The 16,181-nt window shown below is 36.4% G+C and overlaps 1 protein-coding gene across 4 annotated transcripts in view; it reads left to right on the top strand.

Moving 5' to 3' along the window:
- osbpl9 (oxysterol binding protein-like 9) overlaps positions 1–16,181 on the top strand; it is a 66,697-nt gene that overhangs the window by 31,612 nt on the left and 18,904 nt on the right. For 2 of the 4 annotated variants that reach the window (XM_088927245.1, XM_088927248.1), the window contains 6 exons: positions 2,191–2,286; positions 3,111–3,158; positions 6,598–6,627; positions 6,724–6,774; positions 8,803–8,841; positions 12,539–12,632. In XM_088927245.1, the coding sequence (XP_088783371.1) occupies positions 2,191–2,286; positions 3,111–3,158; positions 6,598–6,627; positions 6,724–6,774; positions 8,803–8,841; positions 12,539–12,632 (358 nt within the window). The remainder of the gene's footprint in view (positions 1–2,190; positions 2,287–3,110; positions 3,159–6,597; positions 6,628–6,723; positions 6,775–8,802; positions 8,842–12,538; positions 12,633–16,181) is intronic. The other 2 variants (XM_088927247.1, XM_088927249.1) reach the window with 1 other exon arrangement.

The raw sequence follows: 16,181 nt of genomic DNA, 5'->3' as shown, positions 1-16,181 counted from the left end.
CACATGCAGTAGTGTACTAACAACAGTATCCTGGAACAGTTAAACAAGCTACTTTAATTCCATAAAATAGGATACAGTTCAGTCTTCTCTAGAAATTGAAAACCTGTCATAATGTAAATATTTAGATGGGGATGAGTTTCTGAAACAGTACTGGAACCATGCAAATCATGTGTTTACACTAACAGGGATGAGCTTCTAGTGAACACAAGTCACCATTATAATACTAGTGTTGTGCCCCAGTGATGCTACATGAGATCTTGTAGTTGGTTCAGTCAGTGCTGAATCATTGCATTTTGATTAGCAATTCTACTAGGCATCCACTATGGGCAATAAGATTTGGGAGCTTTGTACCCTTCCTTATACTCTTGGTGTTCCTTCTAGAAATGAGATTAGAATTGTTCTCAAATAATTTGGTCAGAAACTCTGGAACTGTACATTTCTGTAATGTGTTTCTGAAGTGTACCTGTATGCGGATCTTTGCTGTTTTTGTTTGTAGCCTTCGAGCTGAGGGAGGGAACATGCTGTTTTCTGCAGGCTTGTTCGAGATTAATTCCTTTAATTCTTTATCCTCCAATATCTGTTTTAAAATGTCTGTCTGCTCTCAGCTCAGGTCCTGGCTCAGTGTCAGTTGACGATTCTGCAGTGTTTATTATTGTTTTGCTCAGGGTGGAATGATGTGCGAGGTGACTAATCATCTGAAAATATACTATTTAGCAGTTTGTTATCTTTAAATGAAGGAAAGAGATTCAGAAAAAGAGAAACAAAGTTAATTTGTTAGGCCATAATCAACCATAAACACATGCTAAACATAGTTTAGCTTAGCATGTCCATGGGCAAATTTAGATGACTGGTTTTCAATTAAACATTTTAGCAGTGAATACCTATTTTCTTTGTCTAGCTCAGGTAGGCTGTATAATTTATGACAAAAAAAGAAACAAAGGTAAATGTTTGTGTAGTATAAATTAATTGACAGTCTAGTGTTCACGTTTGTGTGTTTTGCTGTGTCTTGTGTCAGAAATGGATACATGCATGGATGAACTGTGATCAATCTAAGCACTGCAAAAACACAAGGTCTGTAGGATTTGAACTGGAGCAAAGCTGTTGCACATTGTCATTCAGCTGGCTTTGCTACCTACTGTATAAATATTACTATACAATATTGTATACAACACAGAATGGCAGCAACAGAATCCTCTGGCTCTGCATACTGCTTCTGTAAGAGAAGACAGGCTGTAAAATATCTGTTTCCTATGTGCCAACATTGCTAGCCATTTCCCTGTTGCGATTTTGTTGTCACACTTCCCAAAAGACAACATTTCTTTGTCAGGTATTTAATTGCAGTACACTGTCATGGTGGCTACTGCATCACATCTCTTAGTTCCTGAGTCCCGATCTAGATTCTGAAACATGGATCCTTTTACAGTATGTGGTACAGCTGTTCTCCTCAGATCTGCATGGGATTTCATCAAGTGCTTTGGTTTCCTCCCACCTTCCAGAGACATCCTGACTCAGTTAACTAGATATCTCTTAATTCCTGGGTGCCGTATGCTTCCAAAACAGGGTCCAGGTTGCTGTGACCCTTGTCAGGATTAATACCCTTTCTGATGATGGATGTTTGGATAGATTGTCATTTGTTTATTAAACATAAATGTTTGCAGCAATGCACTAGGCAAATCTGGACAATATATGTGAATTCAAGTTATAGTTGCTGGTCACTGTTGGGGTGCGCACAAGGCAGGACAGGATCTCACATCTGAATGTTCATGAAGAATTAAGGGATTCTGTCATTCAGGTTCAGCCATAAAAAACTGTTGGTTCTGGTAAATCTCTGTAGATTGACTGGTAGAACCAGACATGTATCGCTGAGACCACAAAACTGTTTTATTGTCTGTTACCAATGGCATTATAAGTTACTAATAGTACTGGAAGCACTGTACTGAATCTGTAGAAGTTAAGTACATTCAGAGTGTTGTTTCACTTTTGTTATTATTATATACATAAATAATCAGGTGGGAGTGTTTACTACAGGGTGGCTGTTTTAATGTGCAAAAACTCAGTTTGCAGGGGAGACCTGCAAATTCAAGTATGTTGTATAGATGAAGGATTGCTCGTCAACTTGAACAACATTACTTTGGAGACTGAGTCAATAGCTAGGACAGGGTTTAACACACACTTCTGTTTGCTTTGCAGGAGGCTGAAACAGGGCTTGTTCCCAGTGTTCAGGATTTTGACAAGAAGCTGGCAGAAGCAGATGCCTACTTGCAGATATTGATTGACCAATTAAAAGTAAGCACTATGATGCAGACTCATTTGATACACCCTTTGTTGCTCAGTGAAGCTTTTGCTTTGTACCTTTGAATTGTGATTCTTGCCATTTGAATTCTCATTTGAATGGTTGTTTTTAATTTGCCAAGGCAGATATCAGTTTGTACATAAGTATTTGATGATAAGCTTTTCCAACACTGATGTGTTTGTTGAGCAAGAATAGAGATTTTGTGCAATTTCCTTATCACCTCTGTTCTTCATCAAAACTGCTGATATAGGCAGAACCCTTTTCGATTTTATTTATTTTAAATTTTCAGTACAAACAAGGTTTAGCACTGGTTTTAATTTTTATGCAAAAATTCTGTTTACATGGTGTTGCAGGAAGATCATGTCAAAATTCTGGTGTTTTTAAAAACAGGATTACTTTTTTGCTTACTACTAACAAAATCAAGATCTGATATCAGTGGTACATTGCTCACTTGAACAGGGTAAGAGTATAGACTGTATGTGCTGTATATAGTATAGACACCCTGGAATCCCCAGTTCCCCTGACTGAGGATCCTAAGTGCACCATGGCTGAACAGTGCCCTCCTCCCTGTTCTCCACAACTGCCTCTTGCATCACCTATACGTAATGTATTGTTTCGTCACAAGTTTGCAGTAGATTCTGGGGCAGATAGATAATCATTTGACTAAACTGTCCCTGTAAAATGCAGTGCAGAAGTTATCTTGAATGCCAATGGCTTACATGAAGATAACCCACTGGTGTCCAGTGTGTCAAGAATGGTGTAAAGCCTAGATCCTACCGTAAGTATAGGTCCTAAACATTTATTTAATTGTTTTCAGCTTTTTGATGAAAAAATCAAGGACTGCAAAGAAGATGAATCACGCAGAGTAAGTTTTGACTAATTTTGATTAATTTGTGGTGCATTTGTTGTTGACATCAGTTAGAAAGCTCTCCAAAGCCATCAGTTTACAAGGTAGAATTACAAAGGAGGTTATGATTACAATGCCATTCATCTTCCTCATTCAGATAATGTACAGTGTAGATTTGAAAAGAAGTATTTTTTTTAAGTTATTTTTTAAAAGTAGGTATCACTAATTTGATTACTATGGCTGAGATGAACAGATATCCACACTGAAACCTGTTCTTACGGCTGCCATCTTAAAATTAAAAATGTGATTGGATACCTCTTTTGGCTGCTCAACACAGAAAATGGAAAAGATTCATGTTTTACCAATTGTGAAAGTGACATTTCTCAAGCCCCTTTTGTTCATTGCACTCCCCATTGTATGCGCTGTGTCCTCTGGTTCACTCTGATGATGTACAGTGGTGTGAAAAAGAGTTTGCCCCCTTCCTGATTTCTTATTTTTTTGCATGTTTGTCACACTGAAATGTTTCAGATCATCAAACAAATTGAAATATTAGACAAAGATAACACAAGTAAACACAAAATGCAGTTTTTTAATGAAGGTTTTTATTATTAAGTGAAAAAAAAAATCCAAACCTACATGGCCCTGTGTGAAAAAGTGATTGCCCCCCCCGTTAAAACATAAATCAACTGTGGTTTATCACATCTTTGGAAAGCTGAGTTCAATTTCTCTAGTCACACCCAGGCCTGATTACTGCCACACCTGTTCTCAATCAAGAAATCACTTAAATAGGACCTGCCTGACAAAGTGAAGTAGACCAAAAGATCCTCAAAAGCTAGACATCATGCTGCGATCCAAACAAATTCAGGAACAAATGAGAAACAGAGTAATTGAGATTTATCAGTCTGGAAAAGGTTATAAAGCCATTTCTAAAGCTTTGGGACTCCAGCGAACCACAGTGAGAGCCATTATCCACAAATGGCAAAAACATGGAACAGTGGTGAACCTTCCCAGGAGTGGCCGGCCGACCAAAATTACCCCAAGAGCGCAGCAACGACTCATCCAAGAGGTCACAAAAAACCCCACAACAACATCCAAAGAACTGCAGGCTTCACTTGCCTCAGTTAAGGACAGTGTTCATGACTCCACCATAAGAAAGAGACTGGGCAAAAATGGCCTGCATGGCAGAGTTCCAAGACGAAAACCACTGCTGAGCAAAAAGAACATAAAGGCTCATCTCAGTTTTGCCAGAAAACATCTTGATGATCCCCAAGACTTTTGGGAAAATACTCTGTGGACTGACGAGACAAAAGTTGAACTTTTTGGAAGGTGTGTGTCCCAAACATCTGGCGTAAAAGTAACACAGCATTTCAGAAAAGGAACATCATACCAACAGTAAAATATGGTGGTGGTAGTGTGATGGTCTGGGGCTGTTTTGCTGCTTCAGGACCTGGAAGACTTGCTGTGGTAAATGGAACCATGAATTCTGCTGTCTACCAAAAAATCCTGAAGGAGAATGTTCGGCCGTCTGTTCGTGACCTCAAGCTGAAGCGCACTTGGGTTCTGCAGCAGGACAATGATCCAAAACACACCAGCAAGTCCACCTCTGAATGGCTTAAGAAAAACAAAATGAAGACTTTGGAGTGGCCTAGTCAAAGTCCTGACCTGAATCCGATTGAGATGTTGTGGCATGACCTTAAAAAAGCGGTTAAGGCTCTAAAAACCCTCCAATGTGGCTGAATTACAACAATTCTGCAAAGATTAGTGGGCCAAAATTCCTCCACGGCGCTGTTAAAGACTCATTGCCAGTTATCGCAAACGCTTGATTGCAGTTGTTGCTGCTAAGGGTGGCCCAACCAGTTATTAGGTTTAGGGGGCAATCACTTTTTCACACAGGGCCATGTAGGTTTGGATTTTTTTTCCCTTAATAATAAAAACCTTCATTTAAAAACTGCATTTTGTGTTTACTTGTGTTATCTTTGTCTAATATTTCAATTTGTTTGATGATCTGAAACATTTCAGTATAACAAACATGCAAAAAAATAAGAAATCAGGAAGGGGGCAAACTCTTTTTCACACCACTGTAGGTTCATTTAACCTACCTAAAGGCTTTTAAAACATTAACTGCCAAATTGTTGATCAGATTCTCACTAGAGTTATTAAATAAAGCTGCCAGAGTTGTCTCCATCTGGATCATTACACATTCATCACACTGCAAACATTTATTTAATCTTTGTACAGTTATATATCAAATACATCAATTATTTGACGTCTCGTCTCAGAATCTGCTGCAGAGAGATGTCTGTGTCACTGGGCAACAACATGTGCCAAAGCCTGTCTTGTTTGCTGCTTGGCTAAGCTGAGCAATGCATTAGTTAGAATATTAGATGGCTTACCTTTAGCCCTGTCAGTGATCACAGCCTGAATTTAAGCTGAAATCAGAAGAAAACTGGGTAAAATTTGAATGCCATACATTTTACCAGTACTACTAATATTATGCAATGAAACTACTTTATACTGCTTATACTAAAACTTCTTAATACTACGTTACTGGTACTACTGCTACTACATTATTCTGATGCTATGCACTGAAACTGCTGTAGAAGTATTAAACATCATAGATCTGTCAAAAAAAGAACAAAAATCTTAGCTGTATAACAGCTATATGACTCTTGTCTAGATCAGTGTTCCAATAACAGTGAAGAAGGAAGCAGGCATATGATCAATGATAAAGCATTTAGTCCTGAGAGAAATATCTGTGTGGATAAGTATCTAAAATGTGGACTCCATAAGTGAATCAGATCAAATTGTGCTGACTGCTGTGTGTAAGAGCACATACATGTAGCAGCCGACTCATTGTCATTGTTACAATCCAGCCATCATTAAACTAACCGCTAAAGTGTACATATTTCCTATGGATATAAGTGTTAGATTATTGAAGAATTATGGACATTCATTCTCCCACACTACTGGTTATTTCATTTCAGTGTCTCAGAATTGAAATGCAGTCCTAATAAAGGCTAATTAACTTGTATGAAGCACCTGTTTAATCTTCATTAGGACTTTGTAGGGTGATTTGGTGTCCCTAGAGTGTCTAAAGTAGTGTGGATCCTGGGTGTAGTCCCCTTACCCCCTTCAATTCAGGTTGAGCTTACGTCTTGTCACTTCATTGTGATTATAGTGAACTTTCCAACATCAGATCTTACATTTTTACTTTAAACATCCTATGTGTTTTTCTCGTAAAGCTAGCTCATATTACAGAATAAAAAGAACGCAAACTATAATACATATATAAATGTAAGAATATATATATTATATCAAATATATATCTTTGGTGTTGTTTACATACTTGTTGACCTCATTTGAGCATGACAAACATTCCTTTAAATTAACATTTTTAGCAGTTATTGAGGAAACAGTTTTTGTTCAGCTTTTGTTCACCATCGTTTTTATTTTACAGAAAATTGAAAATCTCAAGGAAACAACTTGTGTGAGTATATCATTTTTTCCTACCAGTATCAACCCTTAGATGCAGTTTTAGGAGTCTTCTGTTTTAACTAACACACATTTTTGTTTTATTTTTCAGAGTATGGTAGAATCCATCAAGCATTGTATAGTATTGCTGCAGATTGCTAAGGTAATCCCTTTCTAAAGTCCTAGAATATATATATATTTTTTAGAAAATCCCTAATTAATATCACCTCCAAAAGTGTCTTAAAACTGTATTTCCTGAAAACTGCCTGTTTTCTTGGATTTGAGGATACTTGTTCAGTGGAGGATGTTTTTTTTAAGTATATCAGATTCTCTCCTGAGAAACAGGTCTATATTGAAGCCAAATACATTTATTTTGAGGGTATTATTACATCTTCATGAAAAAGACAAAAATATAAATCCAGAATAAAGGTAATCCAGAAATAATATTTAATGTCCGAGTATTTTCAACATGAATTATTAAACAGATATAACAGCCTTTGCTTGTATTATTATTTTAGCATAAGGAAATAATTTTCCAGTCAGCCTAGAACCCAACATTGATTCCAAGAAGTCAGCTTTAATGGAAATAGGGCAGATAAAATCTGGTGTCTCAGTGTCACATGAAAAGGAGGCATACTATTCTGACAAATCAGTTACATAGAACAGACGATGAAGATTTTTAAAGTCAATAAAAACCAATCATTTGTGTTTTTTTTTTCTTATTATAGAAAATAAAACAGAAAATACTCCAAAGTGCTTAATACTAATCAAGCTGAGGTGATTATCTCAGCCTCTTAAGATCTGTAGGATAATTGTGCTCCACAAATGTTTCTTTGGCCATTCTTTGTCTTAAACAGTAAGAAACTTTGTTGGATTAAGTAAGGATAACAGTAGGATGTTTTTAAAATAATAAAAACACCACCAGTGGAGCAGTAGGAAATATAATTTATACTAAACTTTTCACTTCAGTTTCTGTCTAGAAATTTCTAGAAACTGTACTGCAGAAATACTTTTGCTTGTCATATAGATCTGCGATAGCATATTTACTGATACAAGAGATTTCTAATTCATTTGTCATTTTAATGAAATGGAACGGATAAGAAAAAATGAAGTTTATATTTAGACTTATGATCGTATCAAAACTAACCCTCACTGAATCAGCAACAAATCTGTGTTTGAACTGTTTTTTCTGTTTTTCTAAACTGTTATTTCTAGATTATACTGCCATAGAAATTTGTTCTAAAATTCACTTTTCAGACTTCATTATTGCTATTGTCTCTGACACTTTGGCTCAATTTAATCATCATGCAGCCCTCCTTTCTCTGTGGCTGCTGGACTTATCCGTCTTGCCTTTGCTTAGAATGATTGTTCTATGTAATATTGAAGGACCAGTTCGTTTTTTAATAGGAAAACAGGTTTGATGTAATAGAATTTTTGCCTCAGGTCTCAGGATTCCCACATCCCCTTTTTGGTTTTAGACTTGCGTTTGTAAAGGACTAACACTATAGGGATGTTGACCTCAACCCTTTAAAAGTTTTTTTTTAAAAAAAAGTCCCTAAGAGAAATTCCCAAAGCCTTTCGTAGGAAATCTGTCATGTTTCTGTCTTTCTTACGTGAAAAAAAGAGAATTGGGCACATGTTATTATTTAAATTTCTCACGTCGTCGGGGATAGAAGACGGTAAGTATTTAATACCTTTTTTTACAGAAGTACTTGTTTTTTTATTCTGAATCCAGATATTAGCACTAGTTGTTTTGTGCGATGTGATCTATCTCTAAGTGATGTTCTTTTCTTACTGCGCCTTACATTTTATGAGTTTCAAGGACTCTAACCTTTTCCATGAAAGTGAGCTTACTAGGGTAAACATGTTAAGCGTACCGTGTAGAGTCCACTGAGATAAGTGTCAAATTTACATATTTCAAGATTGTGCATTACAGGACACTTGCCTACTACGGTTATGCTTCTGGTTGAGTGTTCCCTGGTCTAAATCCTGGGATTCACACAACCTCTTTTATCTGTGACCTGTGAAATTCCTGCTCAGATTTAATTAATTAAATAATTAACCCACTCTGTCATCACTCCTTTCATAATCAGAGCAAAATTAGCTTTGTTTTGCATACATCTCAGGTCTCATCTAACATGTGAAGCTGGATATATTGCTTAAAATAATGTTTTCTTTTCAAAATTTTAAGGATCAAAGTAACGAACAGCAGCACGCAAACGGACTGATAGTAAGTCTCGATATTACCTAAACGCTAAAAATAAAGACCTCTCTCCTCTTTTTTTTTCCCAACTAATTTGAAAAATGAATCAAATCAATCAGCTATAATAGAGGGCATGTCTTTTTTTGCTATTTGTAATGCTGACCCTCTTCTATTTTCTTCTGACATTTCTCTTCTATCTCCCTTCTCTCATTCACTGGCCTTGTACTGTTTCCTCCTTTTCCTTGAAGTGCCTTACATTTCAGGTTCAGGTTTCCCCTGTAACAATTGCAAGAAATGGTTTGTCCATCTTTGTCCAATCTGCAGTCTTCCTTGCCTTCTAGATGCAGCAAGTTTATTCTCCCGTCATTCTGTTTTTTTGTGGACAGCATCGCATTTTTCTTTTTAACAAGCACTAGGCTGTTTTATCTTGCATTCTGGCAGCTTGGTTGGCTAGATTACAGGTAGTTTAAGAACCTTGTCTCTAAACCACTAAGCCAGTAACACTCATAGCCACCTACATACCCTGAACTGTACGAAACCTGTGCATATTATGCATATTTGTTTGTTAGATATTTTCTATAATGTTTCCAGCAAGTCACAGAAGCTTTTTCGTCTGTGATATAAAATCTGCTTTGTCATCAGAAAACAAATCTGAAAACAAAATGAAAACAGCAGAAATAAAAAATAGGCATAGTGCCTAATCACTACTTATGGGATGTGATTTGCATTGCTAATTTAACCTTTGGAGTTGCTTTGGTGCTGAAATTCAAACCTTCTGCTTTTAACTAATCAAGACTTTTGCAACACCATATCTTCGCTATGAACAGTGTGCCTTACTTTGCTCTAACACGCTGCATCACACTGCTTTCCTGTTTTTGTGCACTAATCACAAGACTGCCCCAATATTCTAGCTCCTACCATTAAAACAGCTATCAAGCTTGTTTCAAGTGCACCAGCTGTACCATATTTAAGTATTCAACTTTTTTAATGCCCATCATTTTAGTTTGAATTCATTTAGCTTCTCTAGATCATTCCTTCGTTTTTAAAAGAATACTAAACAGGGGTGTACCAGAGCACAGTTAGTGTAGGAATAACGTAACCTATACTACTAATAACACTGAAATATTGGCAAGCAATATGAATATTGCAGGAGTGATCTGAGTAGCCTGAGGTGGACTGGCATCCTGTTCAGGGTGTATTTAAAAAAAATCCATATCAGTGTCGTTTTGAGGCAGATGGTAAATTTTCAGACATCATAAAAATAAGTCCTGTAGCTGGTGCTGGCAGAGGGTGTTTTTATAGGTTGCCTTTCTGTGTACAGCTATAGACCTCTTGTTTTTTGTTCACGCTTTTTCCCCGAATTATAATTGGGGGTTCAAGTGGATCATTTCTACTGTATTTTTAACTTTGATATGATTGTCATCATGAAACCAAGCTATATAAAATGTAAAATCTAATTAACTACGTACTGGTTTATACAAGGTTATTGTCTTCACAAAAAGCAGCAGCTGTTTGATCCAGTACACCAAAGATTATCATCAAACATTTGCTGTAAATTACACATTTGTTAACATCTTGGTGGGCACATGGTATGCAAAATCAAAATTAAAATTGGTTTTGAAATGTCCAAAGTATTGCTTGAATTGGTAAATGGATTTTGTTCTACTGGAGAAAATATTAAAAAATCCCATTTGAAGTGTGCAGTGCTTCAGATACTGTTGAAGTATCAAAAAGAAAATAAAAATGAGAAATGGGTGACTGCTATGAGCTATTTTTCCCTTTCTCAAATGTTTTCTCGATACCTTATTTTTCATAATTACGCCTGCTAGTGATATTGGTCACTGCAAACACTACTTTATATCATGGGCATATGAGTGAATTAAAACATTTATTTTGTGAGTGCAAAGTATTGTGTCCTTCACAATCTGTGGTCATACATAGTTTTCCTGTTTTCCTAAAAGTAGTCTTTTTTGATGGTTAATGAATACGTGAGATGTACAGTAACAGTTCTTCTGATTATGTTTCTCCCAGTACAAGATATACAAACATATAAGAACATAAGAAATGTTACATACAAGGGGAATCCAGTTGTTTCTAAAAAATGGGATCTTAACTTCAAACACAAGTCTAGGTAGCTTGTTTCATACTTCCTCAACCCCCAATGTAAAGAATTTCCACTGTTTCTTAGTTTTAAATGTATTTCCACATTGTTTGCTTCCTCTGGTTCGTGTTTCACTGTTTGTTCTGAAGAAATATACCAGACTGACTTCGTCACTTCACTTAATAATTCTGAATATCATGTGCCCTTGTAGTTTTCCTTGTTCAAAACCAAAAAGGTTAATTTCCTTCAGCTTTATTGATTGCTCTTCTCTGCAGTTATTGCAGAGCAGCAAAATCGTTTCAAATCATGGCAATCAGAACTGTACACTATATTCTAAATTAGGCCATTCTAGTACATTATACATTCTACATATTTAATAAGGGATCGGTTTAAATTCTCTGGGTTTATATATTAACTTTTGTTTGCCTTTATAATTGCCTCCCCTAATTATCAACATAAACACCTAAGTCTTTCTCAGAAGTACGTACTCCACGACCTGCTTAATTGTTATCCTGTGAATTCAGGCTCTTCAGACTTGGTGGTAGAAAACATAAACAATTTGTCTCTTTCTTGTTCGGGTTGAGTTGTTGCAGGATCGATGGGCAATAGTGAAAGCTGCTCATTGGTAGATACATGCTATGATTTTTAATATGGAAATGTAGTGCAACCTAAGAGGCTTTGGCACTATGTTGCATATAAATCTGTTTACATGCAAAAATAAGGTGCATCTTTCTCTAGAGTGAGCATTCCTACTTCATTAAGATTCAGGCAGAGAGTGGGTATCAAAGGTGCCAAGAAGCACAAATTAATGCCATAAAAAACTGTAGGTCTTAACTTCTAAAATGACATTTTAAGCTTAAAATCAATCTCAACCCTGAAACATTTCTCATTATATTTCAAAATGGGGGGCTAAATGCCAACTTGTATTTCTCATTTCTACATAGCTGTTTAAATAGCCTATAACAAACATTAACATTTCTTAAAAGAGAAGCTGTCATATTTGTCTTATATAGTTCATACTTTTTAGCACTTAATTTCTGATCCGTTTCATATCTTCTTATGCATGCTTTCAATCTTCTTTCATGTGCTCAATTCACTTGGGTACGCACTTTCGGGTCAACTTCTGATCAGAGTGTGTGCAGCATTTTGTTTTTATACTGTAGACAGCTCTGTAAAATAATGGCTCACCTTTAAACTCTCAGAGCAGTTGATCCAAAATGAGTAACCTGAAAAGCTCAGTAACCAATAGGGACAGGATCACAGCAAAGAAAACCAAAAGCTACAGGGAATTGCTAGGATTAAAGGTTTGGTAGTCATGAATGTTTATCCAGCATATTCACTTAACACTCAGTTTGAAGTGATGATAACTGTGACATCAATATGAATAGCCTTGTATATTTGCATATTGTTTAGAGTTTTTGCTACTACAGCCTTTACCATGAGAATAGGGTTAAAAATGTATGAGGTTTTAGACCACCTCAGCTGCATTAGTGCTCTAGGCAAAAAACTTTTTTCTAGTTATGCAGGATATTTCTCAGTAGTATTAAGACCACATTATCTGTTTATTTTTTTAGAACAGTGCATCAGTCATGAGTTATCTGTTAATGTGTTTCCATTTTCTAGAGTACTATTAACCCCGTGGATGGAATTTACCAGCCTAACCCTCTGGAATCATCTATAATCAGCGCCATGCCGACTCAGACTGCCCTTCCAACAGGTATGTGACCTTTAGGATCACAAACATGCCTTCAATCTGGAATAACTGACATCCTTGAAATGTTGAAATATGTGCTTTTAATTAGAATAGTTTTGAATAAGGATGGCCCAGATCATCAGAGCTTGCATTCACACTAACATGCAGTCCCAAACAGAAGATCATGATGAGGGCATAAGCGATCTCAATTATTTTGATATGGTCAGTTCTTGTATTTTATTTCTAGCGCTGTAGAGGGCTAGGGAGACCGATGTATTGACAAGGAGGGTAGTGCGTTTTCCCATTAAATGTCAAACAGGTGATTTATAAATAGTATAATGTCTCGAGGTTGTTATTTGGGCTTGTCTAACACAGTTTATAACTAAATATTTAGTTTATATTAAATACAGACTTATTCAATGAGGAAGCTTCCAGAATCTTGAGCAGCAGCACGTAATTTATCAATTTTTTATATGCATCTTTTTTTTTCCCAATTTTACAATCACATTTACTGAATATTAATCTGGCAGTGGATTTTTTTGTTTATTTAATAGATTGAATAGATCCTTTCTTGATTGAATAATGAGCTCATTAGTACTTCTCTCTTGTAGGTGAGTGTATCTCTCTGCTTGGTAGTCCCTTGAGTACTTTGGTAGGGGTAGCTGAGATCTCTGTAGTAACAAAATAAGTGAATTTTATGTGAAAAGAGACAAGTAGAAAAGGAACCCAGACAAATAGTCAACAACAGTGGAGTAAAACTGAATTTTCATGTAACTTTTTGTGCAGTTTTGGCTTTCACAGTGAAACTCAACTGAAAGGTAGAGACATAAAATATACTAAACATTAAGTGCTTCAGACATTTTCTTTAAAATTAAATATGGTTTCCACGTGTTTCTAAAAGGTCTTGACCTGACTCGCTGGTTCTGTCTCCCAGTTTTTGGGATTGATGATACATTAATACAATTGTTTAAAAAACCAGGGTGTTCAATCTTTTTTTGTTTTTTATTCTAGAAAGTTTGTGCTTGTGCATGTAAATATAAAGTCATTTAAACATATCTAGAAATGTAATGGAAATAAACGTTTTTTTTTTATTTTTTTGTTTTGCTTTTGTGACACAACCACTCACAGCTCCTGTCAAAATAATCATATAGCTGAAAGTTTTGATTGTGGTAAGCCAAGCGTTGGAAACAAGTTATTCACCAGCATAACAATCATATTTTGTAGTGCATCACCTTCCCATATTTTTTAAAGCCTGTCTGTTTCCTGTTTACTGATCCCTTTAAAGCAGTTGGGACTAGCTCCTAGAGCACCAGACATCATTTATTCCAGCAGCAGCTATTGACAAAAACAAAGTGAGCACAACAGATTGCTGAGTCTGAATGCCTAGAAAACTAATGGTTCAGCTCAGATGTCTGTGAGCTTCGCAGGCCTCTTCTCCAAAACTGCACTTGCATTGATTTTAAAATGGCCTTAAAACCATTAGAATGTGACAGCATCTCATTTCCCTCCTCTGATGTGACATATCCACTACCATGGCAGTATGCTCTGTGTGAACTTAAAACATCCCTGTGTACAGGTTTGGAACATCATTTTAGCAAGTATCTGACATGTAGGTCAATCCGTGTTGAACTGTTTCCCAGTCAGATAATAAGAAAATCAATTTTTAAGAACAAGGCATGTGCTTCACCATTAGCAGATCGTATTGGGGAGGTGGCTAACCTCTGAACTGTGGCTTGTTAACACTTCAAATACCAGGCTTTGGTGAAACTAGATCAGAATAATAAAACAGTCTTTATTGATGACACAAGGTAATAAATACCTATCTATGCTTTACACAGTGGTTATCCGTCATTAATTGAGTGTCTGTGCCACTTATACAGAGCTAGTATATGGCTTACAATCTACTCCAAGAATAAAATATTAATTATGCTGGCAACAATGCCCTAATACATAACATAGCATGAACCATACCCCTAACCTTAGTGTTAATTACAAAAGGTAGTTTGTTCCACCCATAATTATATATAAATATGTTAACTGCTGACGTGTTTTCCATTCCTAATGTTGCATATTTATGTATATTGTATTTATATGTTTTGCCTTTATAAAACCTGGGAGTAAAGAAAAACAGATTTTTTAAAAAACGTGTGTCTGTAAAGATCATTATGAAATACTGTATCTGGACAAGATCATTGAATCAGTAAGATAATAGGCAATATGGCCTGATTGGATTTGTAATCTTTCTTCTGTTTTTATGTGAAAGTTACACTTTTAGCCTCAGAAAAAAAGTTACAGAATAGTAGCTTTTAAGGTATGTCAGCCTATAATCAAACATTTTCTTCCTGTTAGTGTAAAATATGGTGCCGGTACCATATTGGGTCTGCCTGTTTTAGAGATATAGCAGACTCTGCATTGCCTGAGACATACATGTGGAAGGCTGCAATTTACACAGTGGACACATAAGTGCTGTGGGAAAACTGGGCTTGTATACCTTTGTTTGAGGGTGCTCTTTTTAGTGTGATACTGAACCTGATTATACAGTGACCTGCTTTTTCTCTTTGTGTACAGAATGCATTCCCATCTTGCGTTATTAACAGTGTTATGATATGATGTACAGAACAAAGAGAGAATTTTTTGCATCTCCTTCCCCAGATGCGATTCTCCTTTGCTGATGTGATTTTATTTTTCATCTGTAACAACAAATCCTAAGGATCTGCTTACTAATGATGTCTTTGTCCTCTTGTCTGCAGTCAGACCAAGCCAAGGGCCATTTTAACTTTAAAGGACTTTATCAAAGTGTCATTAGCGTGAGGTTGTGTGACCTGAATGTGCAATCACACGATGTCCTGTGTGGCAACAGCCCTGTTCTAACATCTGATAGTGAGGGAAATAATAGAGCTTGCCCTGGTGAGTACTGGGGTTTCAGGGTAGGGCTGTGGCCTCCTGCTCTAATATTAAAATGAAACTGCTAGTTTCACAGACAGTCTCACAGATTCATAATATACACTCTTCCTGGTGCTTTTGGTCTGCAGTGAGTTGTTTTTTGTCTATTAGAAAATCTTCACACCTGAAAACACTTTTTGAAGGTTTAAAAAATTACTTTTATCTCTGCCCTATCCAGTAAGCTGTGAGAAATGGTAAGCACAACATTGACTTGAGCATTTCCAATCCTGTGACATTTTCAGTGTGAAAGCCATATATCGGAAGGGAATGTGTTTGTACATTATGTGAGGCAGGAACACAAGGAGAAGGAAGGCTGCACTCTGTGTTTCGTGGGAAACTGATATCTGTGTCTTCCATCCGTCATTCCGTGCTGCACTTACATTTGAGTCGGTCTGCGTCTGTCCTGTCGGTCCCAAGCACTGTTAAATGTCCCTGCTGCATGGTAGTTATATATGTGTTTAAAGGAATTAAAGATTTGTATTAAATTACATTTCTAGTTTTTGTGTATTATGTGGCTTCTAAGAATCGCCATGCTACCTTAGAAATTCTCAGAGCAGAAAGAGTGGAAGTTTTTAGATAAGTTTATACAGTTTAAAGCACAGATAATCATGAAAAACCTGGTTTCAAGGA

This window comes from Atractosteus spatula, chromosome 11, assembly GCF_055471065.1.
Source record: "Atractosteus spatula isolate fAtrSpa1 chromosome 11, fAtrSpa1.hap1, whole genome shotgun sequence".
Taxonomy (NCBI): Eukaryota; Metazoa; Chordata; class Actinopteri; order Semionotiformes; family Lepisosteidae; genus Atractosteus; species Atractosteus spatula.
The sequence above is the reverse complement of the archived record's forward strand: the minus strand, read 5'-3'. Positions and strand labels throughout refer to the sequence as shown.